A 12,005-nucleotide genomic window follows, 5' to 3' on the forward strand; every position below is an offset into this window, starting at 1 on the left:
TATTCCAATATGCAGCGGTGTTTATCATAAGTGCAGCGCAGAGCAGAGTGTATTCCCATTTCCTACCAATCTCCATTTCCACATTTCACCCTACAGTCAGTTTGGAGGATGTATGAGTCAGAGTAATATTTGGTGATAAGGAGAGCTGCAGCAGGAGATGACTGAGTCTGACAGCTGAGATGAAGTTATGAGCAAGTTCTTGAGTTGGAATGTTGCCCCCCAAGTATAAGGACTGCTTACGCATCCTATACTTTATTTGTTTTTGATTTGGCTATTGGCTTTGTGTTTGTCTTTTTACAACAGTAATAACTACAATAAAGTTTATTTATATAGCCCTTTAACAGCAGCTGAAGTACTTTCAAAACAAAATAAGAGTGTCTTCTTCTGCTTCAACTGATATTACATTTATAATGCTCATCATTTTTTTGCAGAGTGAATCTAAGGCTTTTGTGTGTATCTGTGTTGTCCTTCATTCAGGTGGACCAGCAGCCTTCTCTCCTGGTAACCTGAGCACCAGCAGCAGCGCCAGCAGCACCCTGGGGAGCCCCGACAACGACGAGTACATCCTCTCCTTTGAGACCATCGACAAAATGCGACGGGTGTCTTCATATTCTTCCCTCAACTCTCTCATAGGTAACAGCTTGCCAGTAGTGCTGCAGGACCATCAGCCTGCCTGTGTGTTCCATTCCAAAGTACTCTTTTTTGTTGCTGTTCATTCATCTTTTTCTAAATGTGCAACTCCAGCAGCTTTACACATGAAGGTACGTTTACCAGTCATGATGAGTGCTACACAGCCTGTGGAAAAAGTTGTATACTGTCTTCTGTGTCGGAGAAATTTTGTGAAGTTTGATAAATAACCCTGGTGTTGTCTTAGTGATGTCGTTCAACTCCAAATGTTTGGCAGAAAGACTGTGTTACAAGCTGGCAACATGGAGTTTGAAAGACTTGCTCATTTCCTGGGCTTAGGGGATCAAATTAAGGTTTTATTATCAAGTTGCATGATGGGATGTGTAGGATTCAGCATTTTTTCAGTTTGGCCTATACTGGGGACTAAATATCACAATATCTCAGCCTCTGTGGCTTCAGTTTATTCTTTCATTTTTTGAATCTCCCAGATTTGTAAAAGTTCTATTCTAAATTGCTGAAGTACACCTTTAAACCATACAAATAAATTTATCCTCTGAACCTGATCCTTTTTGTCTTCTTAGAGGTGCAATGATAAATATTTTTACATGAACTGTGGGTCCGATCACTATGTGTAATATGATTGTATTTGCTCGTGATGACAAACCCACAGATAATTACAATATCTCCAAACTTTGCCACTGTATAGCCTGTTTCAGCTCATTGTTTTGAGTAGGTTTGGAGTGTGGTTGTTTTGATTTTCTGGCCCACAAATTTACTGTTTTGGTTCAGTCTCATTGTTCTCAGCCTTGTTTCCAGAAATAGGTGGCAGCTGTTTTCAGCTAAAAAGCTCTGATTAACCCACTGTACACTACTTAGCCAACACCGGCTGCCCAGTGACAAACGGACAAAGTTAACGATTAGCTAGCAAAAATGGTGACGCATATAGCGAGCTAAAGACCTACTTACCTTTCTTAGGAGCTGTTGGAGACCATTCAGAGCCAAAGGGAAAGTGAATGTTGCACTTACATAGTAAGGGTGCCAGAAACACAACACCAAATGAACGCTAATACTGCTTTGTGAGGGCTGGATGTGCAAACAGGCTAGTTTGCTAACAGGTTAGCCTTATCAACATTACAATGCCTTAACTTGGCAAACATGTGTATAGAGTACCCCCAAGTGGCCAAACATTAAGCCAATGTGTTGTGTTTGAAACTGTGAGGATCTTGGTTTGAAATAGAATATCTATATTTATTTATTTTATTATTATTATTTTATTATCATCATAATATAAATTTTGCATGACCTATCCCTTATTTGAACAGTTTAGCACATCTGGAGGTTGGTAGCAGCATCAGTGAAGCAAATGTACCCTGTAGGTGAATTACAGTAGGCTGCAGATAGTAGCTGGGACAGTGTTGAATGGCACACAGAAGCTGCTATCCCCTGAATAAACACTTCCAAGAGGACTGCACTTGAAAGAAAATGGAGGGAAATAAATGCAGGAGAATGTGATGGCATCAGAGAGAGAGACCTAAGGCCACCCCTAGAGAGGGTGAAACCCCCCAAATGACGGCAGGGACAGAAAGTAAAGCTCCCAGTCTAAGAATAGCACAAGTGTGAAGAAGGTTTGCAGAGGTGTAAAGGACAGCAGAGCAGAGGGGGAGAAGGGGGCAACTTAGACCCAGTCAGCCACCTGAGGCCGTTAAAGTGCTTTTCCTGGTACACACTGAAGTCAAGCCCACTTGCTTGCCAGTGCTCTTAGGTGATTGGCGGGCTCCACCATGCACCCTGACAGCCAGTTTGTGTGCGATCAGGGAAACCATTAACTCACTTCCACCCCCACGGGAAAAGGGGAAAGTGAAACTGGGGATTCCCATTTTTTCTTTCTCTCTATTTTTTGGCTGGACTGGCCACAGTCCAGCGCTACATCCCAAAATGTCTATGAGTGAGTAAGTGATACAGTCCAGTGTGTGATGAAGTTACACTATTATTCAGCCAGCCAAGTGATGGAGTTTCCCCCTTGGTCGTTGCTCTTTCGAAATGAATTGGCACTAACAGTTTTTATTACATCATCAGGGGGCATTTACAGGCAGTGTTGCCAACATATAGTGCCTTTGTCGCTAAATTTACCAACTTTTCAGACCCCTTTAGTGACTTTCCTTTTTTTTTTTTTGAAAATGCGTCGAAATGGAAAATCAAATGGAAAAGTAAACTGAGCTCTGGAGAACAGTGAATTTGTCTTGGCATCAAAGTAGGTCCAAGTACTATAATGAAATATCCTTTTCATTGTGTTTTCTGTGATTTGTTCCTCAAATGAATGCCACCTTATTGTAGGTGTACCTGACTCAGAAAAGCTCAGCTCAGCTTCATGTCGGTCCTCTGAGGAAACAGCCCAATTTCCTCTGCTATTAAATTTAACTTTTAACACAATCTGCTGTGTAAATCTGTATACACATGTATATATACTTTCCTAAGTCGTGTGCAAACTCTTCTCTCTCTCACACAGACAAATTGGTAGCTAAAGGTGACAATGTGTTTTGTCTTTCCCTCCGTGGTAGATATATCAGGTCATCTTCTATTTTGGGATTTATCAATTTATGCAGAGTTAATCAAACTCAAACTAAAACTTAGCCCAGTTTGCCAGCTGCTCTAGTAGGATTTTTATTTATAGGGCACAGATACCATGGGACACCAAAGCTTGGAAATGAATGTTTGATGGAAACAACAATAAAAACAGACTGGCACAGCGCCTGCTCTCATTACCCTTTTATCACCCAAATTTGACATTCAGTGTTTGATTAAACCTTTTTCAAGCTGCTTGTGGGTCTTTAATACTGTCGCGAGATCCCCATATGAACAGGTTAAAAGATATATTGGCCCCCTGCCCACTAAGTTGTGCCCATGCTACGGCTGAAAAGAGTCCCAGCCTCCCTGCGAGCTTGTTTTTAACTCCCACCTCGCAGAGAGCTGCATGTATAAATGACCAAGGCAGAGCAGCTGACTGGATGTTGGTAGCAGTATTTAGGAGCATAAAGAAAAGGCTGAAAAACATACTCGAGTGCAGATGAGTGTCAGATTGGATGTTCTGTAGGCATTTACGTTTCTGTTGTCACTTACATTCACTTATCTATGTTAGCAGAGGCTTCACTTGTCCTTTTGACTTTTATGTTGTTTACTAATTTGCTTCTGTCTTTTGTTTGGTTTGAAGTTTCATAAGAACTTCGGGGCTTTGTTTTTCATCTCACCTGAAAAATGTATTAACTGGTTTCTCTCTTTGTGGTACACAACAGCATACATTCTCAGTTTCATCACTTGTATGTTTTAAGACTGCAAGCTAACGAAAAGAAATTTTAAGAGGTAAATTGGCCTGTATATTATAGTGTAGCAGTTTAGAACAAATTGAACCCCGTAAATGCTAAATGCAGCAGCTGCTGGACACTGGCCTGCAGGAAACTAACAGGATAACAAAACTGTGTGGGAGTCGGGGCAGAGTTGCAGAAGTGATTCATTGATTTACATTTTAAACATTCAGTCTTTTCCTTGTTTGTCTTTCCCCTCTTACTATAATTTGTACAAATCCTACTACACTGTAACAGCCATACTAGCATCTCTGTGAGATTGTAATGATTATAGAGAAAACCAAATTGAAAGATGGGTAACAATTGATGTTGATTTTTAGCAATTGTGCTCACAGTGACAATGCTAACAAGCTGATGTTAAGCAGGTGTAATGTTTATCAATTTCACCCTCTGAGTTTACCGTGTTAGCGTACTAACATTTGCTAATTAGCACTAAATACAAAGTACAGCTAAGTCTAAGGCAGTGTTATTAGTCTTGTAGGTATTTGTTTATCAACCAATGTATTTGACAAATTGAAATTCTGGCTGATAATGACACAAGATGAAAAGTTAAAAGAACACCAAAGTTGTTGCAGTTCATTCTGTGGGGACCACGAATGTCTGTACCAATTGTTCCACCAGCCCCATCTAGTAGATGTCGAGATATTTAGTAACTGTACCAAATTTCATGGCAATGCGTCCAATAGTTATCGAGATATTAAAGTCAAAACAAAAAAGTGTAAACCTCAGTGTAGTGCTTGAGCAAAGGTCAGTGGATGACCAAAGCCAGTTTGATTCACCATGAATCTAAAAGAACTCAGACATTCTGTATCTGCATTAACATTTATATTTTGTCACACCAAGGGCTGAGATTCACATGCTCTCTAAATGGGAGGTGCTCTCCCATTTAAAGAGCATCACAGAAATGATTTGGTGCCGCCTACACTGTTTACATCTCCCTGTGAGATATATCTAAAATTCACATCATAGAAGAGTTTGCTCTCTGCTTTCAAATGTTCTGGTGCATTTTTTATGCATCAACAATTTCAAGCTACAAAAATCGCTATGCGGTGTTAAAGGTATTTCATGTTTTCTGCCAGAATTGAGGAGGCCATAAAACAGTGATGCAGTGTTTCATTTAGCCAATAGTTTACACCTTTACGACTGTACATCCATTTCACTCTGCACAACTCCTCAAATGACACAGGTGTCAAGTCATTACAAGGCACTGGTGCAGCGCTCAGCCAGTGAGTAATATCCACCATCATGTTCCCTCATGTAGGCTACGTTAAGGCTGTGCAGTGGTAATTTGTGTGCACCCGTAATGTAGCGTGGCGGTTTAATGGGAGAGGAACCATATTTCACATTTATTAACCGGCTGTTTACTGCAGCAACTAGCACACTGGCTAGCTGTCACTAATCATATTTTGCCCCTCAGGCTACAGCCTGATCACCTCTTTAACTCCTTCAGTTTTTCTCCCTCACTCTCTCTCCGCATGTCTATCCTTTCATCTCTTTCCCCTTCTCCTGGATTCCCTCTTTATCTTTCTGTGTTCCACCTCTAACTCTTTTTGCCTTTTTGATCCATCTCTGACATACCTCAGAGCACAGAAGTTTCTGAAATGTCTTATCTTTATCTTTATCTTCTTTTCTCAATCTTTACTCCTTTTTGCTTCTCAGCTCCTCACCATCTCCAGATTCCTCCTTGACCTGTATCATATCCTTCTGTTTTCCTTAGCTGTAGCCCTCAAACCCTCTTTCAATCCATTCTAGGAATAATCTCTTTTTGGTCTCCCATCTTTAAAACATGGGAGCAGTGAACCTCCTTGGCACTCACTGGAGAGAAGCTCAGGCTTCAGTCATTCTCACTTCCCCACAAAACCCCAAGGGGTTTGCAGCTGCAGGGCTCATGGAAAAGTGGGGAATAGGGCAAGACTGTAGGGAGATGATAAAAAGGAAATAAAATGTGAGGTCATCCTCAGGGGTCAAGTTTGCAGGACCACCTGCATGGCTGAAAAGATTGGAGAAGAAGGAAAAAGAGGAAGATATAGATAAAGTGGGGCAAAATGAGAAAAATCAACAATTGGAGACTATTACCACACCGTGTCCCCACAGCTGACACTGAGGGAGAAGAAAAAGTCAACAGATTGAAACTGACAGAAAAAAGGGACATGTAGAGGGAGACAGTGTTTGAAGAGGCACAGCAACATTGATGGAGGTTCGATGCACTGGAGAGGCAACATGCTGAAGCAAGTACAGCCCAAATTTTGGGAGAATGTGTGGAGGAGAAGGAGGTTAGTGCTAATCCAAAGAGAAACACAACTGGCAGGTTGAGGCCTCAAACAAACTGACGTCAGGAAGCAACTCTCAAAAAAATGACTGGGGAGAGATGGAAAAAATAGTGAATGAACAGACAGGAAAAGGAGAGTTAAAAATTACAAGTTCAAATAATGATAAACAAACTCAAGAGTGAAATTGAGGAAACTCTTCACCACAAAAGGAATGCTGAAGCTAAGAAAAGATGAACAAAACCACCTGACAGTAGGAGCGACTGTGTTCATTTGTATTCATGATAACAGCGACAGTTCACAGCAATGAAGCTCCAGTGGATGAGGAGAGCCAGCTGCTTGTAGTGTGTGTGTGGGTGTGGGTGTGTGGGTGTGGGTGTGTGGGTGGGTGTGTGTGTGTGTGTGTGTGTGTGTGTGTGTGTGTGTGTGTGTGTGTGTGTGTGTGTTGATTAATGGTGTACATTACCTGACACTGAAGGTCATTTTCCCACCCAACAACTATAGGAGAGGGAAAATGACCAGGGCGGATAGCACGACGCTAATGAGATGATTGTGCATTACCACTTGGATAGCCCTGCTGTGGTAATGAACTTAGATAAGAGTGATTAGAGTTACTCCTGAATGAAGTGTACTGCGTGTGCTGATGGGTGTATTATGTGTGTATCAATTTACTGTATATTTGTGTGATTTGTTATTGTTGCCTAAAACTGCCCACAAATTCGATTTTATTTGCAGAAAAATTAAAATCTTTTGAACTTTTGCTTTTGTGTGTCTTTTCCAGGTGTGTCCTTCAACAGCGTTTACACTCAGATCTGGAGAGTGCTGCTACATCTCGCTGCAGACCCATTTCCTGAGGTGTCAGATCTGGCCATGAAGGTCCTCAACAGTATAGCATACAAGGTAGGATGGATTTGAGTCTTTAAAGCTACTGGATTTTGCTTTTTCTCAAGTTAACATGTCTTCACCATACACAATTGTTCAAAGAAGAGCTGAGGGATTACTGTAAGAGCTGTCATTAGGCCGTTTTACTCTTTTAGTGGTTGCTTACAATGTTGAGAATCCAGGATTTGAAGCTTTTTTCTTTCTTTTTTTTTTTTTTACTGCGGTTTGAAGATGAGTATCAACTAATTTCCTAGAGTGGAATGTAATGGGGCTGTTATAATGGACATGTTTGTCTCTGTATAGGTATGTCAGTTCTTTTTCAACACATGGTTATGCAATGAAAAAGATCCGTTTCCAGCACACACAACCCACCCTCCCACTGGCATTTTCCTTCCTCCAAAAGACCATTACTTTTGTGCAAATGCAATTAAGGGCCAATGACTCCCCGAAGCTTGGTGGAGCAAAGCAGAGCAAGGAGGCTGCCGTAACTTAAGGAGCCATAATAAGCACTATAGTCCACCACCCATCCTAAACCTGAGGCAAAATTTCTTGTTTCTTCCCACCAACACCAATTGTCCCCTCAGTTACCTTCAGATGAGTGGCATCTCTGCAATGAGACTACCCATTGGACTGCAATAGAAAAACAACACGACTTGATTCACATTATAATGCCATAGTTTGTTAATTGGAAAAAGGTGTGACTCTTGCAGTAGGTGACACTTGACTTGAGTCAACATAATTGCTTTAAACGGGGACTTAACTTGAACCTTGACTTTCGAGTTTTCATTTAAACTGAAAAACATTTAAGCCTCTAGTTTTGACTTGGTACATAACATGAAAAGAGGTCTTCCATAGTCACAGAGCTTAAAAATGATTTTTCTTCTGCATTCAAATAATTTGGTCTCAGCTAAAAGCACAATTAACACAGATTTGAAAAGAAAATGTTCAAAAGCTGCGCCATTTCATTGGTCAGCATTTAGAGACCTGAAAGGCTCGCCACTGACTTGCCATTTTCTAATGAAGACCCGTCTCGATTGACTTTAGACTTGAACTTGTCTCCTTTGACTTGACTCGTGACTTGACTTTTTTCGATTAACTTGATACTTGATTTGAACTGTTTTCAGCTGATTTTACACGATGTGGACTTGTCTCAGTTGACTAGATACTTGTCTTAAACTTGTCTTGATTAACTTGATATGTGGCTGTCTTTATGGACTTGACACTTGGCTTGTGCTGTTTTGACTTAACTTTAACTTATCTTGACTGATCTGAGACTTGACTTTAACTTGTCTTGATTAACTTGGACTTGTCTCAGTTGATTTGATACTTGACTTGTTTTTATTGACTTGAAACTTTACTTGAACTTGTCTCGACTGACTTGATAGTTAACTTGGGTTTCTCACAGGGGACAGGTACTTGGCTTGAACTTGTCTTAATTGACGTGAGAGTTGGACTGATTGAAGACTTGATTAGACTTGTCTTGATTGACGTTAGACTTGACTTGGAGCTCTGCTGATTGCTTCTGCTGAATGATACTGAACTCAAATAATCTGGGATGACATCTCACACTCCTGTCGGCTCTGGTTATACACCTATATCATAGTCGAGCTTGAAGATAGTGTAACAAAGTTGTACACAATACACCATGTAGTACTAGTGTCATACATGTTGTACATACATTAATATTTTGACATGAAAACACTGATAAAGGGTTAAGCTCTACCTGTGTTGTCTGTACAACTGAAAAAATGGCAAACAACAGACATTTAAAAAAGGAATGACATTCTATTAAATTCCTTACTTTCTGAAGTTAATGAGATATCATAGATGGAGCCCACATTAATTTTTTTCTTGCAGAGCTTGTGAGAAACCGCTTACTCAGAGAATATTTATCCAAGGTTCACAAGTGTTAACATTAAGCTAACTGGGAAGCTTTTTTAATTAGGATTTAAAATGTCAAATGTTATTGATTTGAAACAAAGTGAACAAAGTCAATGGATAATTAAAATTTACTTGCTTCTCAGATGATGAAAGCTTTAAATGCTTTTTTTAATAGCCCCCTCTTCTTGCATGATGCTGGGGTGAAAGTCATGGGTCTTTTTTTAAATTTGTGTTATTCTAGTTTGTCCCAACTTTTGAGTGTACCCTGAAGTTTGACTTGTAAAGTTGCAGGAAAAAAGAAGATTGATATTCCTTTTTTTAATTGAAATCTGATCCAAATTTTCACCTGAGCAGTCGATGTATTAAAACAAATGTACAAAGACCATTACTGTTTCAATGCACTTTGGGAAGGCTCTTGAGTGGAGATTATGACTTGAGAGGCCTGAATCGTCCAGTTTCCCTCGCCTGGCCAGCAGATATCTCTTCTCACACACTTACCCCATGACACTCTCCTCCACCAACCACATCTGCCCTCCTTCCACCGTGACCACTCCCCTTTCACTTTCACGCTTCCATGTCATCTGCATACATCAAGGCAGCACTTTCTCCACCAGCTGAACATTTTAGAATCTCCTTCAATAATTAAACAGGACCGTTCAGGACCATTTTCTGAGCCGTCATCAGTTTTCACGCCTGTACCCTACCAGTGTGTACATGCACTAATTTGTTTGCTCAGTTGACTCACTTTCCAGCCAATTAATGATGGAGGAAGTGAAGGAAAGAGGGCTGAAACAGGAGCGCAAGCTGTGTCCCAGTGTGGAGCAGAGCATCTGGTAGAACCGATTACCCCCGTTTCGTGGAGCTTTGCATTTCACATTTTCTGGAAAGCTTGTCAGCAGATAAGGCATGTGGCCTCCTGTGTTAGCGTAATGTTTGTTTACCACATGTTGACAATCAGCAAAGGTTGATGAATAATCCATTAACTTGTTGCATAATTGAGTCATTTTAACATGTGAGTTTGCAGCTTCACATTCATGCCAGCATCTGGTAAATCTAGTACGGATCTAGTAGGATCTCTGCTGATTTAGGGTAGAAAGCCATATTTGGTGAAGTTTGGTGACTTGCGACACAAAATATATGGTTGTTGATGGACACACCGACTTTGTGGGAATAAACCTGTGACCTTTTAGTGTGGGACAGGCTTGAAACCACTCGTTCACCCTATTAAAGATTCTTTTGTATGTACTTTTACTAGTGTATAGCTGCACTTTCCGCGACCCCTTTCCAACTCTCAAGATATTCAACAGGATTAATGCTTCAGTATCAAGATTACCTTTGCCATTATAAATGTATACTTTCTTTGCATGGTGTCTGCAGTGCTTTACTGCCTTCACACACACTTGCTGCTACCCATTTACTCCATACATTCACCTCCCAGTTTGTCAGAAATAAGTATATCCTTCAGTTTTTTATCTGCTTTTCTTTGTTGTCCTTTTTATATCCCGCTCATCATATTGATCTTGTTGTGCTTGAGTAGAAAAGCTGCTTAGATCAGTGACAGAGCTATTTCCATAATAACCCTTTCAACTGGTTTTACTCCTATTTTGTTTAATTTCCAATTGCCTCTTAATGAAACACTCACAGCTAACCTCAGTAACTGATGTCTTTCCACCATCACAAATGCAGTAGATTGTATGTTAGTAAACTTTGCATTAAAAACTTTTAGACGCACCCCACAAACAGAGATACTTTCAGCAATTTGTAATTAGCATGGAAATCAAATTAAAGACAATCTCAGGTAGTTTGCCTGTGTTAACTAGATTTACGCTGCACAGAGTTTTCTCTCCACCTGGCACAAGTAAACAACAACTCTGCTATTTATCAGTGATGCTTTTCCCTTTATTGTCTCTATTAGGTTTACCCCTCCCTTGTGAGCAGCCATTAGACAACTCACAACGAAGAGGTTATATTACCTGCTCCACTTAATGAGATAAAGTTCAGGAAATTTAGGCAAACTTTGTGAAGTGCTTCACTTTTTATGCACTGTTACAGCAGGAAGAGTGTCCCGATTTTAGGTATTGCTTGTAATATTTATCTGTCCTCAGGTTTGTCTCTAAAATATTTGAATCCCCTGTACCCCTTCCACATTTTAACACTATTTCCAAGTTCCAGAGGGATTATTTGATTAAACAATGGGGATCTTAACCCAATTTCTTTCTCCTCAGGCAACGATGAACGCTCGGCCTCAGAGGATCCTGGACTCTGGATCTCTTACCCAGTCGGCCCCAGCCAGTCCCACCAGCAAGGGCACACACATTCACCAGGCTGGGTGAGGGAACATGTCTCACACCCATGAATACCCAGATATACAGAAAACTCATTACAGTAAAGCCTAAAGTAAAGCCCATACAGCTCACTCAGCCTTCTAGCAAGATGCTGAATTTCTTTTAGTGAAGTACACAGTACGAAAAACCTTTTCAACATATTCAAGCATAAGCCCCTTAAGACGGATCATCTTATTTTCACAGGCATTCTGGCAACACATTAAATTTCACTACATGTTGCATAATATGGATGGTACATGGACAAGAGCATAATAGAGAAAATAATTACATAAAAAAGACAAAAACACACATTTTTTAAAAAATTACTGAACAAAATCCTTATTAGCACACTAAATAATAGATATAAAAACAGACATTTGAAGGAAGAGCAATTTGATTTTGAAAAGATTATACTAATTATAAGATGACACCCCCAACTTTTTTACCAACACCTTTTTTTAGAAAAAAGATGTGAAAAACTTTCTGGCTAGTCCTGTTGGGAAGGTTTCCCTAAGATAGTCCTCATCCTTTAAGTTTTTTCTCCTTTGAAATTGAAACATGAAATACTTCCATGAAGACAGAATGTAAATCCCACAGTTGTGTAGCTATGATGCAGTCAGAATGATTTTCTCTGGCTGTTATGCATCGTTCTCGATAAGGTGCCA

The 12,005-nt window shown here is 40.2% G+C and overlaps 1 protein-coding gene across 4 annotated transcripts in view; it reads left to right on the plus strand.

Moving 5' to 3' along the window:
* Window positions 1–12,005, plus strand: part of rptor (regulatory associated protein of MTOR, complex 1) — a 182,232-nt gene that overhangs the window by 137,070 nt on the left and 33,157 nt on the right. For all 4 annotated transcript variants that reach the window (XM_040145423.1, XM_040145425.1, XM_040145427.1 and 1 more), the window contains exons 21-23: window positions 478–633; window positions 7,035–7,153; window positions 11,242–11,345. In XM_040145423.1, the coding sequence (XP_040001357.1) occupies window positions 478–633; window positions 7,035–7,153; window positions 11,242–11,345 (379 nt within the window). The remainder of the gene's footprint in view (window positions 1–477; window positions 634–7,034; window positions 7,154–11,241; window positions 11,346–12,005) is intronic.

The sequence above is a fragment of the Xiphias gladius genome, chromosome 15 (assembly GCF_016859285.1).
Source record: "Xiphias gladius isolate SHS-SW01 ecotype Sanya breed wild chromosome 15, ASM1685928v1, whole genome shotgun sequence".
NCBI lineage: Eukaryota > Metazoa > Chordata > Actinopteri > Istiophoriformes > Xiphiidae > Xiphias > Xiphias gladius.